The following is a 24,703-nucleotide window of genomic DNA, read 5'->3' as shown; positions in this document are numbered from 1 at the left end:
CCTCTGCCACGCCCCATGTGCATCCTAAACGGCAGCAACATCGTCAGCCTGGCTGGGCACCCCCTGTTCAAACGTGAGACGGTCCTGTTGGGACACCCTGCCGGCATGAGGTAAGGGCCTGCAATGTGTTTGATGGCATGCTAATGGAATCCAGCCATTGGCTTCCTTACAGAGAAAGGGGATGCCCCTCACTGTTTACAGGAACAAACCTCAGGTCTGGATGCCTCCGCATCTCCTCTAAATATAACTATTTGCAGGAAGATGCAGGTGTCTTAGAGGCTGTGGGTCCCACTTGGCACACGTCTCTATCGAGGGTGGCAGTGTGATTTCCTTCCCCTTTACAAATAGGAAAAATAACTCCACCTGAGTAGGCAGGATTTGGAATGATTTTGTTTTGTTTTGTTTTGTTTTTTTCAGGCCAGGCTTCGAATGCCAAAAGAGCAACTGGAACTTTTAAAGTGAGTGAGATGTTCTCATGTGTGGGACTTTCTGGTGTGGGTCCAAACACTGAAATGCTTTTGTAAAATTATAAAACTAATTCCTACTTCTGTGGATCATTCTTTAAGGAAATATACACTGGGAGGTGCTTTCAATATTATTTATTATTTTTTTAAAAAAGGAAACAACCAAGATGAGAAAAACAGGTCGAAGGTTAAACATGTGGAATGGAGAATTATGAAGCCATTAAAATAATTCTAAAATATGTTTACTGATCTGGGAAGTGCAGTGGGACACAAAATTATTTTGTAACAATGTTTTTGCATGGAATAAAAACTGTTACAAACACACCAAAATTTAAGTTTTTATTTCTTCAAAATTTTATATTGTTTCACAAATTGGGAGAAAATACTAGATAAGTAGTGCTTCCATTTTTTTTCAGCATAAAGAAATACCTATTGGCTTGACATTTTCTTATCCTTTCTAATAAGTTTCAAACTGTACAAGCAGCAGAGTCCATACTTGGAAAGTAAAATCTTGCACCCTGGAGCTGGTGAAAGGCAGCTGCCCCCCACCTCCACCCATGGCTGGATCCTCCAGCCCCGCGCCTCGCCCGCCCGAGGCTGGTCCACAGAGTCTCAGGGCTTGTCTGGGAATCTCCAGCTCTGTACCCCACTCAAAGTACAAGGTGTTCCCCATCCTAAGGAGGTGAGAGGGGGATTTAAGATCCACACTGTGAGATCACCCAGCTCAGGTCAGGGTGGCTGCACTCACCAAGGGAGGGATGGGACGTGCCTACACAGAGCACGCCCCAAGCCCTGGGATGTCCTCAGGACAGCTTCCTTGAAAGCCTTTGCTTTTCACATGTAGGGAAAGGCAGTGCTTTAGACGAAGGGGCATCTCCTGAGCGCCCCTCACTTGGGGTTTCTCTCTTCTGCAACGTAAAGCACCTCTTTGTTTTGCTGGCCCTGAAGCCCAGCCCTGGGGGGCAGCAGGGAGCCCACCGCTTCCTCCTTTCACAGTGAGGGTCTCCATTCACAGGAAGGAAAGCCAGACTTTGGAAAACAACTTACGTGAAATTCTATTTTTAATTGAAGAAATAGATGTTCTGAAGGCCTTACTTAGAGATATACGGGATGGTCTGCACAGTTACAGCTGGACTGCAGATGGAGACTCCGCTGAAGGCTGGGACCACACTGAAGTTGTGGACGAGGTGATGTGGGCATTGGCAGGGAGGCGGGGCTCGTCCGAACTTCAGTTGTCACATCCACAGCTTACGTGAGTGGGGAATGGGGCGACAGCTGGGGTGTGGTCTGTGTCCTCTTGAAAATTCTTCCCCGGCAGTAGCTTACATTCACTAAAGCTTGCCCCTGGAAACACACTTTTTCATAATTGCTGTGTCACAGGGAAGATTTTGTATTTCAAGAAAACTGACTTCCCACCCAAATAAGTAACTGATTCTGTCTTATTTTGCAGTTAAAAACAAAAGAAGACAAACAAAAGCTCGTTCAGAAATGACAGTCTCTGAAAGTCCATACACAAATACTCAAATAGTAAAATATTTTTATTCAGGGACCTAAAGCTCGTGTATTTGACCTACTTAGCACCAGGTCGGGCAACATTATGATGAAGACCAATGAGATTGGTTTTGCCTCTTCTCCCCCCTTATTAGCACTAGCTTCTTTCCTTTCCTTAGGTTCTGCTTTTTGAAAGACACAGAAAGATGACACTGACCACCACTGCCTCAAGGCTCCCACTGCCACGGCCCTGGGACAAAGTGCTTCCTCAGTTAGAACTCAGACTGTTATGTTCTCTCAGGACACTTGCTTTTCTAGACTCAGAACATCCTCAAGAACCCAATATTAATCCAAATGATGAATAATTTCTCACACAAGCAATCACGTACTCTATGTAAACTGCCTTGATCCCCAAATACCTACAGGGAGTTCCCTGGCAGTCTAGTGGTTAGGAATCTGCGCTTCCACTGCAGGGGGCACAGGTTCGATCCTGGGTTGGGGAACTAAGATCCCACAAGCTTCAAAAAATATACACATATATATATATTTAACCAAATATTTACAGAACATTCAAGTCTTTATTACTAAGCAGAGACACTATAAGGGGCATCCAGCAGGTCACACGCATCCGCATTTGACTGCCCCACCGTGACAGCATGATGGAGTAGTTGTCAGGCCTTCAGAAGGGGCTTGAGTCCAGCCTTGCTCTGTGGCCTTGGTGAACGGCCGAACATCGCAGGTTGGATAAGTCAGCTGCCTGAGGAACACCGAGCCCACTGACCTGGGAAGGTGATGTTAAGAATCTGTATGCGGTGCTGGGCTCCATCTGCAGCTTGGTCAATGTTCAGTGTTGTTATCATTTTGCAGATTAGGGAATTTGGGTCCAAATCAACAAAGTAAATTGTCAAAACTCAAGCAGTTGACAGAGATTGTTAACAGGAAACTCTTTTTAAAATTTGTACAGGAAATGTCAAACTTGGTAAATTATGTACTTAAAAAGTTGAGAGGAGATCAAGTCCAGATGGCCGATTACGCCCTTAAGTCTGCAGGTGAGTAAAGGAGTGACAAGGCCAGTATAAAAAGTCGAGGCTTCAAAAGCATCCATGTCCTCTGTGTTTCTTTATCTGGTGTTTATCTATCTGGTAACTGGAGAGGGAGGAAAAACTAACAAACCTAGACAGTAAAGAGGAGAATAGAAATGGTTGTGGGTGAGTGCAGATGTGTAGGCAAAAGCACCACAGAGAAGGTGCGCCTGCACAGGGAGGCTGGGGATGCGTCACAAACATTATAACAGTCTATCCTCTATATACTAAAACGACTACTAATGACTCATCTAAATGCATTATTAGCGATTAAGTGATAGTGTCTCAAGACTGTATATAATGTTCTTAGTATCCTCCAAAAATATATTCTTAAGTGCTTAGACTGTGAATCGTTAATCTTAATATTGCCTAGAAGCCCCTGCCTGTGGCAGTGTATGACCATGTGCTCAGTGAAGCATTGGGGGGGGGGGGTGGGAGGGAGGAGGGGGAAAGCATGCAAGAGAAAGAGGGGGGAAATACAAAGCACACAGAGGAGCGCTAATTTTTATCAAGTGACAAAAGCCAAACTAATATTGAGGAAATAAATTTGTGTCCTGCATGGAGCAGAGAACATTTGAACCAGCATGATTATTAGTCATGTGTGTGTGTGTGTGTGTGTGTGCACGCACGCATGCACACACGCGTGTGTGTGTGTTGAGAGACAGAGCAAGAGGACAGACGTCTGACCTTGAATTCCCTGAAGCCTGAGAGGCATGAGCTTAAATAAGGTGGGAAGGTAACTCACAGAATGCTTTTTTTGTTTGTTTCCTTGGGCATAAATTTATTTATTTATTTTTGGCTGCATTGGGTCTTCGTTGCTGTGCACAGGTTTTCTCTAGTTGCGGCGAGCGGGGTCTACGCTTCGTTGCGGTGTGCGGGCTTCTCATTGCGGTGGCTTCTCTTGTTGTGGAGCATGGGCTCTAGGTGCGTGGGCTTCAGTAGTTGTGGCACGTGGGCTCAGTAGTTGTGGTTCACGGGCTCTAGAGCTCAGGCTCAGTTGTTATGGTGCATGAGCTTAGTTGCTCCGTGGCATGTGGGATCCTCCTGGACCAGGGCTTGAACCTGTGGCCCCTGTGTTGGCAGGCGGATTCTTAACCACTGCACCACCAGGGAAGTCCGAGTCTTGGCATTCTGATACAGCCTTTTGATGCCTTCTTCCTATTCTGTTGAATATACTTACAATTCCATTTGGAAAAACCATAATGACAAAGGTCCGTAGATACCCTGTGTAAAACAAGGAATGGCAGAAAACGTTATGGCTTCTGAATAAATGTTAGCATGATGCACAGCTAGCTTCTGGTTAGGATGAGATGGAGAAAAGCCCAGGGTAGCCTTTCTTCCCTGCTGATGACATACAACTAAAAGAGTTGGACAAAATATAAAAAGCAGCTACCTGAGTATGATGAAAAGTAAACAAAAGGAGGCAGATTGTGGAGGGAAGTAAAATACTGGAAATGTGGCCCATGCGGGGGTGAGTTTACTGTTTTTCTTTTCTCTCAAAGCTTGAGCTGAGGCTTGAGCTGCAGTGACAGAGCCGCAAGGTGGTGACAGTGCGGTGGGTGACTAAAATTATGAGAGAAACTCCACCGTTCTAGAAAGAACCAGAACAAAATAGTCCTGTTGGCCAGAGAGTGTAGGAGGAAGGCTTGAGAAGGCCGGACAGGAGAGCAGACGCCCTGACCTCATGTGTGTGGCCTGCTGCCGGCTTGCCTCATAGCTTCTCTTTCACGGAGATGGACCCACGGCAGCACAGCAGCGGCTCTGAGATTTTGACAGATTTAGCCACAGGTCGGGTCTTAGACTGTCCACTGAGGGGCACATGGGCAGAACATGCCTATTGTAAAGGCTCTGAAAATGGAACTGAGATTGTTACCACCTCCCATAGAAAAGGAGGGGCATTTATGGTCTGAACATTTCTGGTTGATTGTGTGATGAAACAAACAAAAGCACCCAGAGTCTCACAATATAATATTCAGTATGTCTAGGATACAGTTCAAAATTAGTCGACATACCAAGACCTAGGCAAATGTGACCAATTTGCAAGGGGAAAGAGAACCAGCAGATGCCAACCCACTCCATCAGGACACAGATGTTGGATTATCACACAGAGACTCTGAAGGCAGGTAGTGTAACTAGGCTTCACGTGGTAAAGGTAAGTATAGCTAAAATGAATGAAAAGATATGATCTCTCAGCCAAGACAGAGAAACTATAGAAAAGAACCAGATGAAAATTTGAGAAATGAAAATACAACACCTGAAAAAAATTCATTATATGGGCTTAATAATAGGACAATGACAAGAGAAAAGAATTAGTGAAACTGAAGATCGGTAGAAATTATCCAATCTGAAGAAGTGGGAAAAAATGGAAACAATTTTGAAAAAAATGAAACAGCTTCAGAAACCTATGGGACATATATGAAAAGGTCTAACGTTCTCATCCTTGTAGTCTCAGAAGCAAATAAGAGACAAATGCAGAAAAATAATTTATTTGAAGAAATAATAGCTGAAAACATCCCAAATTTTGTTAAAAAAGTAAATTTATAGAGTCAAGAAACTGAGGAAATCAGAAACAAGATAAAGTCAAGGAAAACTATATCCAGACACATCATAAATTTCACAAAACCAAAGATGAGGAAGTCTTGAAAGCAGCTAGAGGAACAAAACACACACATTAATATGGGAGAATAATGATACAAATGACTGCAGATTTCTTATCGAAAACCAAGGAGACCAGAAGAGAGGGGAACTACACTGTAAAGCACTGAAATAAAGGAAATGCCAATGCAGATCCAGTAAAAATATCCTTTAAGAATGAGGATGAGGGACTTCCCTGGTGGCGCAGTGGTTAAGACTCCATGCTCCCGATTCAGGGGGCCCAGGTTCAATCCCTGGTCAGGGAACTAGATCCCACATGCATGCTGCAACTAAGAGTTCACATGCCACAACTAAGGAGCCAGTGTGCTGCAACTAAGGAGCCCACCTGCCACAACCAAGACCCAGTGCAACCAAATTAAAAAAAAAACAAAAAGAGAATGAGGGTGAAATGAAGTCATCCTTAGATGAAGGGAAACCAAGGGACTTCTTTGTCAACAGATCTGCTAAAGGAAGTTCTTCAGGGCTAAGGGAAATGACACCAAAATGAAACTTGGAACTTCAGGAAAGAAGAAAGAACAACAGATAAGACAAATATCTATAACTATGAGACAATTTTCTTAAGTTCTTTAAAATAGGTATGACTGTTGAAAAGAAAAATTATAACATTAGCTGATGGGGTTTTAATATATGTAGATGGACAACTCTTAAGGAAAGGTCAATAGGTGAAGTTAAAGGGACCTCTTGGTAAAATATTAGCTCTAAATTGACTTTGAAAGGTTAGTTATGTGTATTAAGATTGCCAGAGCAACCACTAAAAAAAGACAAAGTATGTACAGAGGGAACACACCTCAACATAGTAAAGCCATATGTGACAAACTCAGAGCTAACGTCATACTCAACAGTGAAAAGCTGAGCACTTTCCTCTAAGATCAGGATCTAGACAAAGATGCCTACTCTCACCATTTTTGTTCAATGTAGTATTGGTAGTCCCAGCCACAGCAATCAGAGAAGAAAAAGAAGTAAAAGGTATCCAAATGGGAGAAAAAGAAATAAAACTGTCGCTATTTGCAGATGACATGATACCATATACAGAGAACCATAAAGACTCTACCAAAAAACTATTACAACCAATAAATGAATTCAGTAAAGTTGCAGGATACAAAATTAATACATAAAAATCTGCTGCATTTCTATACACTAATAACAAATGATCAGAAACAGAAATAAAGAAAACAACTCCATTTACAATTGCACCAGAAAGAATAAAATGCCTAGGAATAAATTTAACTAAGAAGATGAAAGAACTATACTCTGTCCTAGTCAACACTGTACTAGAATTCCTAACAGTAAATTAAGACAAGAATCAGAGAGAGAAGGGGAGGGAAGAGTGGGGGTGGGGAGGGGAAGAGAGGGAAAGAAGAAAGAAGCAAGCAAATTGGAGAGGAAGACATAAAAAACTCTGTATTCACAGACAACATGATGATTTATGTAGAGAATCATCAAAAAATCTACTAGAACTAATAAGTGAAGTTAGTAAGTTCAACTGTATATATATAATTTTTAGATGCTAGTAATAAGAAATTGGAAAAATAAATTTTAAAAACAGTCTTATTCACAACAGCAGTGAAAAACATGAAAAACATGCTAAAAGCAAAAAAAAAAAAAAACCCAAAAAACCATTAATGAAAGAAATAACAGAAGACCTAAAAAAGTGGACAGATCTTCCAAGTTTGTGTATTAGAGGCACCATTATTGGTAAGATGGCAATTCTTCCTAACCAGTCTATTGATTCAACACAATCCCAGTCAAAATCTCAGCATGATTGTTTGTAGAAATCTACAAGCTCTTTCTAAAATAGCCAAAACAGTTTTGAAAAGAAGAACAAATTTGGAGGACTCACACTGATTTGAAAGCTTACTATAAAGTTACAGTAATGAGAGAATGTGATGTCGATTAAATTAATGAAACATAATAAAAAGTCCAGAAATAGTCCCACACTAATTAACTTTTGACAAAGGAGAAAAAGCAAGTTGATGGTGCTGGAAGAGTTGGACATTCGTATGCAAAAATAAACCTTGGCTCACACCTTACAAAAGTTAACTCAAAATGCGTTAAATGTAAAAAGTATGATCTAAATATAAAGCTTAAAACTATAAAACTTCTAGAAGAAAAAATAAGAGAAAGTTTTTGTGACTTTGAGTTGGGAAAAGATTTCTTAGACACAATACCCAAAATGTGATCCGGAAAAAGAAAAGAATGGATAATTTGGACTTCATCTAAATTTAAAACTTCTGCTTGGAAAAAGCCATTGAAGAGAATGAAAAGACAATTCACAGGCTGGGAGACAGGATTGCAGACCAAATACTTGACAAAGGACTTATACCCACAATTTATAAACACTCAAATTTCAATGGTAAGAAAACAGCCAATCCAATAAAAAGTGAGCAAACGATTTGAAAGCCACCTCATCAAAGAAGATATATACATGTCAAAAAAGCACATGAAAAAATGCTCATCATTAGTATCCATGAGTGAAATGTAGATATACCCATTAGAACAGCAAACAAACAAAACCTGACACGTGAAATGGCGGCAGCAATGGAAAGCAAGCAGAACTCTTACACGGGGCTGGAGAGAATGTAACGGTGGTACAGCCATTTTTGGAAAACCATTTGCCAATTTCTTTCTTTCTTTTTTTTTTTAAATTGAAATATAGTTGATTTACAATGTTGCATTAGTTTCAGGTATACAACAGAGTCATTCAATATTTTTATAGCTTATACTCCATTTAAAGTCATTACATATAAAATATTGGTTATATTCCCAGTGCTGTGCATTATATCCTTGTATCTTATTTATTTTATACCTCGTAGTCTGCATTTCTTAATCCCCTTCCCCTATCTTGCCCCTCCCCCCAGCCCTCTCCCCTTTGGTAACCACTAGTTTGCTCTTTTGTATCAATGAGTCTGTTTCTGTTTTGTTATAGTCACTCACTCGTTTTATTATTTAGATTCCACATATAAGTGAAAACATACAATAATTGTCTTTCTCTGTCTGACTTACTTCACTAGGGTATGACATTTGACAATTTCTTATGAAGTTAAACATAACACGTATGAGCCAGCAATTCCACCTCTATGTATCAATATTTACCTAAGAGAAGTTTAAACTTATGTTCACAATAAAACCTGTCTGAGAATGTCTACAGCAACTTTATTCATTATCACCAAAACTGGAAATAGATGAAGGAATAGCTAGTTGTGATGTATCCACATGGTGGAATGTTACTCAGCAATAAGAAGGAACACATTCATTATACCTGCCAGGAAGCTCAAATGTATCAATTGTGCTAAGTGAAAGTAGCCATATTCAAAAGGCTACTACTGTGATTGACTACGAAGAGACAGCAAGAGAGAAGGTCCAGAATAGGCAAATGTAGATAGCAAGTAGGTCAGTGATTGCCTAGGGATGAGGTAGGGTTCGGAGGAGTGACCGCTGAGTGCAATAGGGTTTCTTTGGGTGCTGATTGAAAGTGTTCTAATGTTGATTGCGGTCATGGTTGTGCAACTCTGTGAATATGCTAAAAACCACTGAATTGTACACTTTAAATGAGTAAATTGGGTAGTATGTATATCTCAATAAAGCTGAATAGAAACTTAAAAAATGAGAATGAGAAAAGTGAATTTGAATTACTTAAAAACCCTACCTGCCACAATTAGCGTTTTCTGAACTAGATTATGGCTGGGGTGGGGTCAGTCCTCACATCAGTATGTGGAAGTTTAATTCCCGTCCAACCAGTCAGTCCAGCAGGAAAATTCATTGACCAAGCAGACCGTATCAGCACTCAAAAACAAGGTACTCACAGGGTTGCCAGGTAAAATAAAGGATGCTCCGTGAAATTTGAGTTTCAGGTAAACAGCGAACAATTTTTTAGTATATGTCCCAGATATTGTATGGGACGTAACTGTACTAAAAGATTATTCATAGTTTATGTAAAATTAAAATTTAACTGGGAATCTTGTGTTTCTACTTGCTAAGTCCTGCATCCCTGGGTACATTCACTATTTCAAATCCTACCATCTTAGGCACTGATGATCTGATATTCACCACGTATGTGTCTTTTTAATGTTGTATTGTGACATCCAGATGGAATTTAAGGAAGTGATTTGCATTTTCTTTATTTCTTACGTATCAGATACATTTTGCTTCTAAAATGAAGTAACCTGAAGAGATAATATTTGATGAGTATATTTTATATTTCTTTGATTAAAATGGAAGCTCAATAAATCTGCAGAATGGCTGTTATGAATACAACTTGTTAGTACATTTATGACATTGCTGGTCATTCTGCTTTTGTTTTTGATTGAATTGGGCTTATTTATCACATGACTTGTTGAAATATGGGGATCCATATGTCTCCTTAGCTAATAAATACAGTACACATAATATTTCCATGTCTAAATCAATTGCTCCAGATTTCAATTTTTTATTGTAATATCAGTTCCAGAAGTTTTGTGAAACCACACAGAGTAAGAATGGTTTTCTCAAAGTGACAAAATTTCAGTGGTAGTGAAAGCTGAAAGTCATACTTTTCTTATCAGTTTCCTGGTATGAATTTTACCTTATTTGTAAGTTGCCCAGTAATAGTTTCCCAACAACATTAAAATCTAAATGGTGTTTTGAATTGTGTGATTTTTTAATTTTAAAAATTATTTTATAATTTCAGGAGCCTCTGTTCTTGAAGCTGGGACCTCAGAAAGTTACAAAAATAATAAAGCAAAACTCTACTGGCATGGGATTGGCTTCTTAAATTATGAAATGCCTCCAGATATCATTCTCCAGGTAAAAGCTAGATTTAAAATAACCTGTTTATATTTTAGGATTCTGTTCCTATCACTTATAAGGAAAAATTTTAATGTCTGAAATGGCAACAACTCTGAACTTGTCAGGGAAACTGAAACTGTACTCTTGCATTTTTACAGTCATCAAAGTACGTGAAATATTTCCTACTTATGGGCAATGAACTATGATTAATTAATTAATTAATAATTATTTATTATTCTAAGATCACTGAACTACAGTATGTACTTCTCAAATAAAACATACACATTCCATATCTTTTCTTTAAGTTGATTCTGTGGTCTTCCTTTTCCACTGAAAACTTCAGTCACTCAACAAACACTTGTTGAAGATGCATGACCCCCAAGTGCAAGTACTGTGCTATGTGCTGTTCAGGCCAACACAGTTTTATAAAGTCCAATTATAATAGGAGAAATTTCCAAGTAAGATTTTCACTATCATTTCGGTTCAATTCAAAAGGCATTAGACACCAACTGACAGTACAGTTCTTCTTAACTATAACTACACACCTGAATTTATTTCCAGTTTAGAAATACCTTCAGTGGCAAATGTATAGATCTCACTCCAGAGTACAGTCTAGATCTAGAAAATGGTAGACATCATCTTTCTTCCTTACCACCAGTATAGCCAGCTTCACTATCACCACCATTATCATCACCACTACTACCATCACCACCACCATCACCATCATCACCTGCCATCATTGTCACCACAGTGACTGCCACCACCCTCTTCATTACCACCACCAGCACTGTCTTCACCAGTGCCTTCACCACTCATACCAACTAGCTGCCTGTAGCAACTTACAGTCTAGTTAGAGCAATGAAAGAAAACATACTCACACAATAAAAGGCTCTGATTGACATCAGCACAACCGAAACTATGGGTATCATGGAAGCTTTCCTGTTTGATACATCCCACACAGTGCCTTCATATTATAGGCATAAGCAAGTTCTTTGGTCAATAGTGATTAGCTGGCCAACATTGTAGGAGTGGATTTATATAAGCAGATAAAAGATTAATGCAGTGTTTTCTTTCCAGCCGGATGTCCACCCTGGGAAGTGCTGGGCCTTTCCAGGTTCCCAGGGTCATGCCCTAATCAAGCTTGCCAGGAAGATCATACCAACTGCTGTCACCATGGAGCACATCTCAGAGAAGGTGTCTCCCTCAGGAAACATCTCCAGCGCACCCAAGGAATTTTCTGTCTATGTGAGAAGCTGTCTAAATCTTCATTCAGAAGGGGTTATAGTAGATGATTGGTTAGGAATTGGGAGCTGGGATCTCATCTGAACTGTGCAGCTAACCATTTGTATCACTGTGAGAAAATCACTTACTTCCTGGATCTCTGTTTTGTCATCTACAAAGTAAGAGGGTTGGACCAGATGATTACTATTACTTAATTCTATTGTTTACTTTTATCAAAGTTATACGAGTGTAATTTAAAAAGAAACATTTCCATGTTTATAAGGAAACATGATTTTCCCTTGTCCCACTTCTCCCACCCCAATTTTTACTCTCTGGAAGCTTCCACTTGCAACAGTCTTAGATGCTTATGTCATTACTGACTTCATGTTTGTTTTTACTGTTATTGCTTGATTTTTCAGTTTTGATTATTATCTACTGACTTCCTCTAATGGAAAATGGAGATTAGTTCTCTTCCATGCCTCTCCCATTCTCCCAAAATGTTTATGTCTTAACTTAAAAAAAAACCAAACAGGTTTATTGAGATATAATTCACACTCTGGTGATTCAGTCATGTAAAGTGTACACTTAGTACACAACTTAGAGTTGTGTAACTATCAACATGATCAATTTTAGAATATTTTTACTATTCTCCAAAGAAAGCCTGCACCCCTTAGCTGTCACTTCCCATCCCCCACCTCACTCCCCCAGCTGCGGACAACCACTAATCTACTTTGTACCTGTAGCTTTCCCTATTTTGGATATTTTGCATAAAATGGAATCATATAATACGTGGTCTTTTGTTTTTTTTTAATTAATTAATTAATTTTTGGCTGCTTTTGGTCTCCGTTGCTGTGCGCAGGCTTTCTCTAGTTGCAGCGAGTGGTGGCTTCTCTTTGTTGCAGACCGTGGGCTCTAGGCACACAGACCTCAGTAGTTGTGGCTTGCGGGCTCTAGAGTGCAGCCTCAGTAGTTGTGGCGCACAGGCCCAGTTGCTCCGTGGCATGTGGGGTCTTCCCAGACCAGGGCTCGAACCTGTGTCCCCTGCACTGGCAGGCGGATTCCTAACCACTGCGCCACCAGAGAAGTACTGGTCTTTTGTGAATGGCTTCTTTCACTCAGCATGTTTCCAAGGTTCATGTATGTTATAATGTGTCAGTACTTCATATTTTTAATTGCTGGATAATATTTTCTTATATGGATTGACCCCTTTTATTGATCCGTTCATCAGTTGCTGGACATTTGAATGGTTCCCACCCATTTGACTATTATGAATAAATCTGCTGTGAGGAGCTGTGTACAAGGTTTTCTGTGGACCTCAGGCTTCATTTATCTTGGGTCTGTGCCACAGAGCGGAATTGCTAGATCACATGATGAATCCGTGTTTCATGTGTGAGACACTGCCAGACGGCTTATCTCAGTTTCAATCCATAGCCAACATTTTCACTGTGACTCTGTGAACAATATTGTTTTAGTTGAGTCATACAATGCACTGGAATGCTATTTTCTTTACATGAAAATTTTGATGTTCTTGAGGATAATTGCCTCATTTTAATTTAATTTGCTTAGTTATCTATATTTCTATCATGAAAACATTTCCAACCTCTTCTTCAGATGTGTAAATATCCTCCCATTCTGCCCATTCATGTCAGATACTTTATAAATAATTTCTTTTTTATTTTTTAAAGATATCCTCTGGAGCACTGCTCATCTGCTCCAACCTGGTTGCTGGCCAGGCCTAATGCACAATTGTTGTCAGGGGGTTTCATGTCCACATCCTGGGGATTTGACTTATCTAATCTATTTTTTTTAACATCTTTATTGGAGTATAATTGCTTTACAATGGTGTGTTAGTTTCTGCTTTATAACAAAGTGAATCAGTTATACATATACCTATGTCCCCATATCTCTTCCCGCTTGCGTCTACCTCCCTCCCACCCTCCCTATCCCACCCCTCTAGGTGGCCGCAAAGCACGGAGCTGATCTCCCTGTGCTATGAGACTGCTTCCCACTAGCTATCTATTTTACCTTTGGTAGTGTATATGTGTCCATGCCACTCTCTCACTTTGCCCCAACTTCCCCTTCCCCCTCCCCATATCCTCAAGTCCATTATCTAGGAGGTCTGTGTCTTTATTCCTGTCTTGCCCCTAGGTTCTTCATGACCATTTAAAAAAATTTTTTTAGATTCCATATATATGTGTTAGCATAAGATATTTGTTTTTCTCTTTCTGACTTACTTCACTCTGTATGACAGACTCTAGGTCCACCCACCTCACTACAAATAACTCAATTTCATTTATTTTTATGGCTGAGTAATATTCCATTGTATATATGTGCCACATCTTCTTTATCCATTCATCTGCAGATGGACACTTAGGTTGCTTCCATGTCCTGGCTATTGTAAATAGAGCTGCAATGAACATTTTGGTACATGACTCTTTTTGAATTATGTTTTTCTCAGGGTATATGCCCACTAATGGGATTGCTGGGTCATATGGTAGTTCTATTTTTAGTTTTTTAAGGAACCTCCATACTGTTCTCCATAGTGGCTGTATCAATTTACATTCCCACCAACAGTGCAAGAGGGTTCCCTTTTCTCCACACCCTCTCCAGCATTTATTGTTTGTAGATTTTTTGATGATGGACATTCTGACTGGTGTGAGGTGATACCTCATTGTAGTTTTGTCTAATCCATTATTTTAAAAATTTTCTTCTTTGTTTTCTGTTCCACCTTCTGGAATATTTTATCAATTTATATTTTAAACCCTATGCTAAATTTTTCATTTCTGCTGTCATGATTATTCTCAGACTCTTTTTCTATAAATACTCCTTTTTCTAGAGTGTATATGTTTTCCTATATTACTGGATGCAATTACAGTTTTGTTCCATGTTTTTAGCTCCCTCACATCTTTACTCCCAAGTACCCCCTTTCCTATTTGTTAACAGGGGCTCCATGTTTCTTGTTAGTTGCTTTCCACATGTGTCTGGTGGCTGGCTTTTGCTGCACACATGAGAGTCAAGTCAACAGTGAGCTTCACGGCTAGATGGTCTGGTTGGAGACTGCAGAGTGTGGTATCCAGAAGTTTGACCCCAGGAATCCTGCAACCTTGTGCCCAGGGGGTTTCAGCTTGGCCAGTGTGCTGGGTGTGGAGGTGCACAGCCCACCATTCATGCAGAGGTTATACCTTCACCTCTTAGTTTTGCAGGGTGCTCCTGAGGTCAACTTTCGTAGAGCTGGGGGGAAAAAGATAATCCTTTTCTGGACAAGGGCAGGGGTGATGACCAGGGTATAACTGCTTCTTAAAAAGACAGTTAGCCCACTCTCAGATGTGGGGACCCCTCAACTTCATGCTGGGCCCCATTGCACAGCCCCAGCTCTGGCCCTTTCTGGGCCCTTGCAGTAAACATCAGCACCAGCATGCTGTTGGTTCCCCCTACAGCCAGGGTAGCGTGAGTTTTTTCCAGGCCACTGTACCAGTCACCATTTGGCCATCTCCAGATGTTTTTCTCTCAGTGTCTGCTCCCATGTTTTCCTCAGAGGTTTATGCCTTACTTCAATCCCTTCGTGTTCCTATCCAAAGGAGGGCTCAGAGTTAAACAAGGGTGCTCAGCCTGCCTTGTGTGTCATTCAAACCATTAAATGCCATGGTCCTGGAGTTATAAAACACAGAGACTACTCTCCTTTGATGCAAGCCTGATGCCATCCACAGTCAGTGTCTGCAGACACCTATAGTTGAGCTATGTTGGATTTGAGCAGATCAAACCCTGTCTCACAAAAGTGTGCACAGTTGCTCATTATGGAGGGATTTTATGGATGAATACTTCAGGCAAGAATCCTTTAGTAAGAAAAATTACTTCTCATTGTTTTTCTCTAATATTAGTGAATTTATGAACCAAGTGAAATTAAAATAGAATGATAAAGAAGGTGGAAATAAAAGTAGCATGCCTCTAAACAGGCTACAGGAAATATATGAGACTTTATATATATATATAAAATGTGAAATATGTATATTGATATGTCAATATATAGATGAATGTGTATATTATATATAATATATATAATTGAATATAATATATATTAGAAATAATTGAATATATAATATATATTATATAAAATTGTGAGTGCATTATTTAGTCATGATGTATCCAATTCTTTTAATAAATTAATTTATAAATAGTTTAAATGTTGATATTATGATTTTCATTATATTGAATAAAATGACTGAACTCATGAAATCTTTATTTTGTTGTGTTACTATGATTCAAGGAACCTAACAATAAACTTTAGATTTACAGGGTAAATTAACTTCCACCAGTGTGCTCTCCTCTCAAAAATCTTCAATTTTAAAGGGTAGAGAGAAGCAAGAAGAGCTACAATCCTGCAGCCTATGGAACAAAAACCACATTCACAGAGAAATAGACAAGATGAAAAGGCAGAAGGCTATGTAACAGATGAAGGAACAAGATAAAACCCCAGAAAAACAACTTAATGAAGTGGAGATAGGCAACCTTCCAGAAAAAGAATTCAGAATAATGATAGTGAAGATGATCCAGGACCTCAGAAAAAGAATGGAGGCAAAGATCGTGAAGACTCAAGAAATGTTTAACAAAGACCTAGAAGAATTAAAGAACAAAGAAACAGAGATGAACAATAAAATAACTGAAATGAAAACTACACTAGAAGGAATCAATAGTAGAATAACTGAGGCAGAAGAATGGATAAGTGACCTGGAAGGCAGAATGGTGGAATTCACTGCTGTGGAACAGAATAAAGAAAAAAGAATGAAAATAAATGAAGACAGCCTAAGAGACCTCTGGGACAACATTAAACACAACGACATTTGCATTATAGGGGTCGCAGAAGGAGAAGAGAGCAAGAAAGGACCAGAGAAAATATTTGAAGAGATTATAACCAAAAACTTCCCTAACATAGGAAAGGAAATAGCCACCCAAGTCCAGGAAGCGCAGTGAGTCCCATACAGGATAAACCCAAGGAGAAACACGCCGAGACACATAGTAATCAAACTGGCAAAAAATAAAGACAAAGAAAAATTATTGAAAGCAGCAAGGGAAACATGACAAATAACACACAAGCGAACTCCCATAAGGTTAACAGCTGATTTCTCAGCAGAAACTCTACAAGCCAGAAGGGAGTGGCATGATATACTTAAAGTGATGAAAGGGAAGAACTTACAACCAAGAGTACTCTACCTGGCAAGGATCTCATTCAGATTCCATGGAGAAATCAAAAGCTTTACAGACAAGCAAAAACTAAGAGAATTCAGCACCACCAAACCAGCTCTACAACAAATGCTAAAGGAACTTCTCTAAGTGGGAAACACAAGAGAAAAAAAGGACCTACAAAAACAAACCCAAAACAATTAAGAAAATGGTCAAAGGAACATACATATCGATAATTACCTTAAACATGAATGGATTAAATGCTCCAACCAAGAGACACAGGCTTGCTGAATGGATACAGAAACAAGACCCATATATATGCTGTCTACAAGAGACCCACTTCAGACCTAGGGATACATACAGACTGAAAGAGAGTGGATGGAAAAAGATATTCCATGCAAATGGAAATCAAAAGAAAGCTGGAGTAGCAATACTCATATCAGATAAAATAGCCTTTAAAATAAAGAATGTTACAAGAGACAAGGAAGGACACTACACAATGATCAAGGTATCAATCCAAGAAGAAGATATGACAATTAAAAATATGTATGCAGCCAACATAGGAGCACCTCAATACATAAGGCACTGCTAACAGCTATAAAAGAGGAAATCAACAGTAACACAATAATAGTGGGGGACTTTAACACCTCACTTACACCAATGGACAGATCATCCAAAATGAAAATAAGTAAGGAAACAGAAGCTTTAAATGACACAATAGACCAGATAGATTTAATTTATATTTATAGGACATTCCATCCGAAAACAGCAGATTACACTTTCTTCTCAAGTGTGCACAAAACAGTCTCCAGGATAGATCACATCTTGGGTCACAAATCAAGCCTCAGTAAATTTAAGAAAATTGAAGTCATATCAAGCATCTTTTCTGTCCACAATGCTATGAGATTAGAAATGAATTACAGGGAAAAAAATGTAAAAAACACAAACAGGGCTTCCCTGGTGGTGCAGTGGTTGAGAGTCCACCTGCTGATGCAGGGGACACGAGTTCGTGCCCCGGTCTGGGAAGATCCCACATGCCACAGAGCGGCTGGGCCCGTGAGCCATGGCCACCGAGCCTGCATGTCCGGAGCCTGCTCCACAACGGGAGAGGCCACCGCAGTGAGAGGCCCGCATACCACAAAAACAAAAAAAAACAACAACAAAAAAACCCCACAAACACATGGAGGCTAAACAATACATTACTAAATAACCAAGAGATCACTGAAGAAATCAAAGAGGAAATCAAAAAATACCTAGAGACAAATGACAATGAAAACATGATGATCCAAAACCTATGGGATGCAGCAAAAACCTTTCTAAGAGGGAAGTTTATAGCTATACAAGCTGATCTCAAGAAACAAAAAAAATCTCAAATAAACAATCTAACCTTACACCTAGAGGAACTAGAGAAAGAAGAACAAACAAAATTCAAAGTTAGCAGAAGGAAATAAATCATAAAGATCAGAGCAGAAATAAATGAAATAGAAACAAAGAAAACAATAGCAAAGATCAATAAAACTAAAAGCTGGTTCTTTGAGAAGATAAGCAAAATTGATAAACCATTAGCCAGACTCATCAAGAAAAAGAGGGAGGAGACTCAAATCAATAAAATTAGAAATGAAAAAGGAGAAGTTACAACAGACACCACAGAAATACAAAGCATTCTAAGAGACTACTACAAGCAACTCTATGCCAATAAAATGGACAACCTGGAAGAAATGGACAAATTCTTAGAAAGGTATAACCTTCCAAGACTGAACCAGGAAGAAATAGAAAATATGAACAGACCAATCACAAGTAATGAAATTGAAACTGTGATTAAAAATCTTCCAACAAACCAAAGTCCAGGATCAGATGGCTACACAGGTGAATTCTGTCAAACATTTAGAGAAGAGCTAACACCCATCCTTCTCAAACTCTTCCAAAAAACTGCAGAGGAAGGAACACTCCCAAACTCATTCTATGAGGCCACCATCACCCTGATACCAAAACCAGACAAAGATACTACAAAAAAAGAAAATTACAGACCAATATCACTGATGAATATAGATGCAAAAATCCTCAACAAAATACAAGCAAACAGAATCCAACCACACATTAAAAAGAGCATACACCATGATCAAGTGGAATTTATCCCAGAGATGCAAGGATTCTTCAATATATGCAATCAATGTGATACACCGTATTAACAAACTGAAGAATAAAAACCATATGATCATGTCAATAGATGCAGAAAAAGCTTTTGACAAATTCAACAACCATTTATAAAAAAAAAACTCTCCAGAAAGTGGGCATAGAGGGAAGGTACTTCAAAATAATAAAGGCCATATATGACAAACCCACAGCAAACGTCATTCTCAATGGTGAAAAACTGAAAGCATTTCATCTAAGATCAGGAACAAGGCAAGGATGTCCCCTCTCACCAATATTATTCAACATAGTTTTGGTAGTCCTAGACACAGCAATCAGAGAAGAAAAAGAAATAAAAGGAATACAATTTGGAAAAGAAGAAGTAAAACTGTCACTGTTTGCAGATGACATGATACCATACATAGAGAATCCTAAAGATGCCAACAGAAAACTACTAGAGCTAATCAATGAATTCGGCATTGCTGCAGGATACAAAATTAATGCACAGAAATCTCTTGCAGTTCTATATACTAATGATGAAAAATCTGAAAGAGAAATTAAGGACTCTCCAATTTAACATTGCAACAAAAAGAAAAAAATACCTAGGAATAAACCTACCTAAGGAGACAAAAGACCTGTATGCAGAAAACTATAAGACACTGATGAAAGAAATTAAAGATGATACCAAGAGATGGAGAGATATACCATGTTCTTGGGTTGGAAGAATCAATACTGTGAAAATGACTGTACTACAGAAAGCAATCTGCAGATTCAATGCAATCCCTATCAAATTACCAATGGCATTTTTTTACAGAACTGGAACAAAATGTCTTAAAATTTGTATGGAGACACAAAAGACCCTGAATAGCCAAAGCGGTCTTGAGGGACAAAAATGGAGCTGGAGGAATCAGGCTCCCTGACTTCAGACTATACTACAAAGCTACAGTAATCACGACAATATGGTACTGGTACAAAAACAGAAATATAGATCAATGGAACAGGACAGAAAGCCCAGAGATAAACCCACGTACCTATGGTCAACTAATCTATGACAAAGGAGGCAAGGATATACAATGTAGAAAAGACAGTCTTTCCAATAAGTGGTGCTGGGAAAACTGGACAGCTACATGTAAAAGAATGAAATTAGGACACTCCCTAACACCATACACAAAAATAAACTCAAAATGGATTAGATACCTAAATGTAAGACTGGACACCATAAAACTCTTAGAGTAGGAAGAACACTCTTTGAGGTAAATCACAGCAAGATATTTTTTGATCCACCTCCAAGAGTAATGGGAATAAAAACAGAAATAAACAAATGGGACCTAATGAAACTTCAAAGCTTTTGCATAGCAAAGGAAACCATAAACAAGACGAAAAGACAACCCTCAGAATGGGAGAAAATATTTGCAAATGAATCATCGGACAAAGGATTAATCTCCAAAATATATAAACAGGTCATATGGCTCAATATTAAAAAAATAAACAACCCAATCCAAAAATGGGCAGAGGACCTAAATAGACATTTCTCCAAAGAAGACATACAGATGGCCAAGAAGCACATGAAAAGCTGCTCAACATCACTAATTATTAGAGAAATGCAAATCAAAACTACAATGAGGTATCACCTCACACCAGTTAGAATGGGCAGCATCAGAAAATCTAGAAGCAACAGGTGCTGGAGAGGGTGCGAAGAAACAGCAACCCTCTTGCACTGTTGGTGGGAATGTAAATTGATACAGCCACTATGGAGAACAGTACGGAGGTTCCTTAAAGAATTAAAAATAGAATTACCATATGTCCCAGCAATCCCACTACTGTGCATATAACCTGAGAAAACCATAATTCAAAAAGACACATGCACCCCAATGTTCATTGCAGCACTATTTACAATAGCCAGGTCATGGAGTCAACCTAAATGCCCATCAACAGACGAATGGATAAAGAAGTGTGGTACATATATACAATGGAATATTACTCAGCCATAAAAAGGAACGAAAGTGGGTCACTTGTAGAGATGTGGATGGATCTGGAGACTGTCATACAGAGTGAATTAAGTCAGAAAGAGAAAAACACATATCATATATTAACGCATATATGTGGAACCTAGAAATGGTACAGATGAACCAGTTTGCCAAGCAGAAATTGAGACACAGAAGTAGAGGAAAAACATATGGACACCAAGGGGGGAAAGCGTCAGTGGGGTGGGGGTGGTGGTGTGATGAATTGGGCAATTGGGATTGACATGTATACACTGATGTGTATTAAATGGATGACTAATAAGAAAAAAAATATTTGATAGTGGAAAAAAATAAATAAAGGTTAGAGAAGGAAGGTCAAAAGCACAAGGGTAATTGCATACACAAATTAACAAAAGCTTACTTTTTGGATGGAGCTATTTGTGTGATCAAAGTTTGGCAAACTGGTTAAGTTTCACGCATATTGGGTCAATATGGGGACTCATTTGGTGTTTATTTTATTCAAAGTATAGCAAATACATTTATGAGGCCAAAATCAATTTTGGAATTTGCTCTGTCATCTCTCTTTCTCACCTCTTTGTTTATCTCTCTATCTGAATCTATTCGGCCCTTTGATTAGCCTGTTTCTTGCCTAAGGGCTCCCCCACCAGAGTTAAACACCTTTTGGGTTTATAGGGCAGTACTGGCAGCTAGCATAGCGCTGTGCCCTGGAGGACACCCAAAGATGTCTGGAGAATAGTTGCTACTTGAACAGACACTTGCCTCCGTTTACTGTAACTGAACACCCATTCATTACAACCTCTGTGTCTGTTGTTTTCTTTACAGGGCGTCTCGAAACAATGTGAAGGAGAAGAAATTTTCCTAGGTCAGTTTATATATAATAAAACAGGAACCACCGTTCAAACATTTGCGCTCCAGGTAATGAGACCCTTGGGAAAAGATAGGGTATCAGTGACTCCATCCCAGGGAGGGATTTGTTGGGATTGCTTGATGCAAAGTGGTATGTGTGAGAATAATTCTGACAAAAGTATGTGATAAGCAAAGCTTGTCTGAATTTAAATTCTTAGCTCCAATCATGTACATAAGTTTTAATGCAAAAAATAGGCAAATATAAAATTTATTTCTAAGCCAAATTCGTCATCATTTGCTATCACTTATATATATATATATATATATATATATATATATATATATATTCTCTTTCTCATCCTTATCTTACTTATTAGATTCCCTTGATAAGATTAGGTGTGATGGTCACTATCATCTTCCTTCCGTAAAAGGGATGGGGATGATGATGGTACAAAATGAGATGGTTGGGGGCAGAGAGGAACTTGGAGAGAATAAATATTTAATACCAAATAATATAAGTAACACTTCTCACCCTAACTCAATGGGGAAAGAATACCAACTGGTAACTTAGAAACCCTTGAAAGTCATTAAGGCATATGAAATATATTTAATCATTTCTCATTAGTCACAGGAAGTAATGAAGAGATGCAGAAGGCATCTCAAACCATGTAAAAACAAGTGTGTTACTACACTTCTCGGCCAATGGTGAGAAAATCTAAGCTGAAAGCAGTATATGTGTCAGAAATGAACGTACTTGTAGAGTTTCACATTCAGTTGTTTACCCACATCCCTCCCTGGGGCAGCCAACAAGGAGCACCATGGAGGCTGGACAAGGCAGTGAGAGGCCTCAAAGTATAGACCACCATGTTATCTCCCTCTCCTGTATTTGCCTTTTTATGAGCTCTTTACTTACAGTAGCTCATTACATCATCCATTAGACTGGTACTTGAAAGCACTTGACTTAGAAGGAAAGACAGTGTTTTAATTTTTTATTACATCAGCATGACTCAGGGTTCTTTGAGAAGGTTTATTTTATAAGACATTAATTTCAATCTTTTCTGTATTTTCAGCATGAAGTTCCTGAATTCTTATTATGTATGAAACTTAAAATCCTTAGCAATTGGGGACACCCGAAGTATACTTGTTTATATAGATTCAGGGTTCATGGCACCCCAAGAGATGACACCTAGAAGAACTGGTGCAGAAGCCCATGACCACATGTCCAAAATATTCAAGTGATTCCCTTAGTTTACACCACACCTATAGGAATCAAAAATTAGAAGTGAGAAAGAAACCTCCAAGTGGTTCCTACCTGCCAGTAAAAAGTGAATGAATTTCACTAATAAAAAAATAAAAAAGTAAATTCAATCTCTCTGCATTACTGTGTTTTTTAAAAATTTTTAGCCACAGGGCATGTGGGATCTTAGCTCCCCAACCAGGGATCAAACCCACACCCCCTGCAGAGGAAGCTCAGAGTCTTAACCACTGGACCGCCAGGGAGGTCCCATGTTAGTGTAGCTTCTGAGGATGAATCATGTTGTTGAAGCACTGAAAAATGAGTTTGCATTTAGAAGAAGATGGTATTTTTCAACAGTCTTTCACATAATAGCATCTTTGCCTTCATTTATTATTCATCCATACCGGGAATGGATGTTTGCTGTTAAAACTGTTATTTAACACTGATCTGGATACACTGTCAGCGCAATTAGAGAAGCTAATAAAATTAGAGGTAAAAATTAGTGAGGAAGTCTGACCATGACTAATTTGCAGATGACTTGATGAATTCCTTGAAATGCAATAAATTCGATTAAAAAATACATTACAAACACAGATGGAGACAAAATTATCATATATAAATCAAAATCATTCATAAATGCAAACCACAACCAGTAAGAGGATATAATTTACAAACGCCACAACAAAGATTTAAAAAAATCAAATGAAAGAATTAAACTGTATGAAGAGCCAATGAAAGAGAAGTGGATAATGAAAAAAAGACTTCAATAAATGGAAAGACATAACTCATCTGTGGATGCAAAAACTTCACTGTCAAGAAGTCAGTTCTCTCTAAATTGATCTACAAACTCAATTTGATCTCAATTAAAAGCCAGAAAAAAAGTATGGTATTTACGAGACAATTATGGAATATTAAGGAATTGTTTTTAAAAACAATAGGTTATTATGGTATTATGATTTTGTTACAACAAAGAATTCTTATCACTTAGATTTATAATATATGTTTTAAAATTTACAAATGAAATGATATACTGGGATATGTTTCAAAATAATATAGGAGGAAATGGGTGGGAGGATCAATGAAAAAGATTGGTCATGAAATGATCATTGCAGTCAGGTGTTGGTCCACAAGGTTTCACTTAATACTATTCTGTCTACATGTATATATGTTTGACATTTTCAGTTTTAGAAAGGTTTAAAAAGATTAAAACACATATGCATAAGAAACCAAAGGGTTGTGTTTTCAACCAAACTGACTCTAAAGTTTCCATGGAAATATAAACTTAGTGAGAAGCTAGGAAACCCCTGAAATTAAGACAATCAACAAAGGGAAATAGCTCTAAGACTGTTATACTGTGATTTACAGTAAGAAATATACATTTGTTTTTCTCCCCAGTTTATGGTGCAGAGCTCCTAAAACCCTTGGAATTTCCTGAGCATAAGAGTGATCAAGGTGTCTTTGTTGTGTCAGTGAGGTGACTTTGGGGAAGGATGGGGGCTGGTTGCCAGGAGAACCAACCACTGATTAGAGAGTTGGAAATTTCAGTCTCAACCCTCGACATCTGGGGACAGGAGAGGAGCTGGATGCTGAATCAAATGCCAAAGGCCAGTGATTAAATCAAATCAATCACGCTTATGTAAGACACCTTCA

The 24,703-nt window shown here is 38.7% G+C and overlaps 1 protein-coding gene across 1 annotated transcript in view; it reads left to right on the top strand.

Moving 5' to 3' along the window:
* Nucleotides 1-23,006, top strand: part of SUN3 (Sad1 and UNC84 domain containing 3) — a 39,791-nt gene extending 16,785 nt beyond the window's left edge. Inside the window, exons 4-10 of the mRNA XM_060019759.1 lie at nt 418-458; nt 1,480-1,651; nt 2,920-3,004; nt 10,359-10,474; nt 11,534-11,701; nt 21,793-21,885; nt 22,887-23,006. Coding sequence (XP_059875742.1) covers nt 418-458; nt 1,480-1,651; nt 2,920-3,004; nt 10,359-10,474; nt 11,534-11,701; nt 21,793-21,885; nt 22,887-23,006 — 795 coding nt within the window. The remainder of the gene's footprint in view (nt 1-417; nt 459-1,479; nt 1,652-2,919; nt 3,005-10,358; nt 10,475-11,533; nt 11,702-21,792; nt 21,886-22,886) is intronic.
* Nucleotides 23,007-24,703: the final 1,697 nt, after the last annotated feature.

This window comes from Delphinus delphis, chromosome 9 (assembly GCF_949987515.2).
Source record: "Delphinus delphis chromosome 9, mDelDel1.2, whole genome shotgun sequence".
NCBI classification, from domain to species: domain Eukaryota; kingdom Metazoa; phylum Chordata; class Mammalia; order Artiodactyla; family Delphinidae; genus Delphinus; species Delphinus delphis.
The sequence above is the reverse complement of the archived record's forward strand: the minus strand, read 5'-3'. Positions and strand labels throughout refer to the sequence as shown.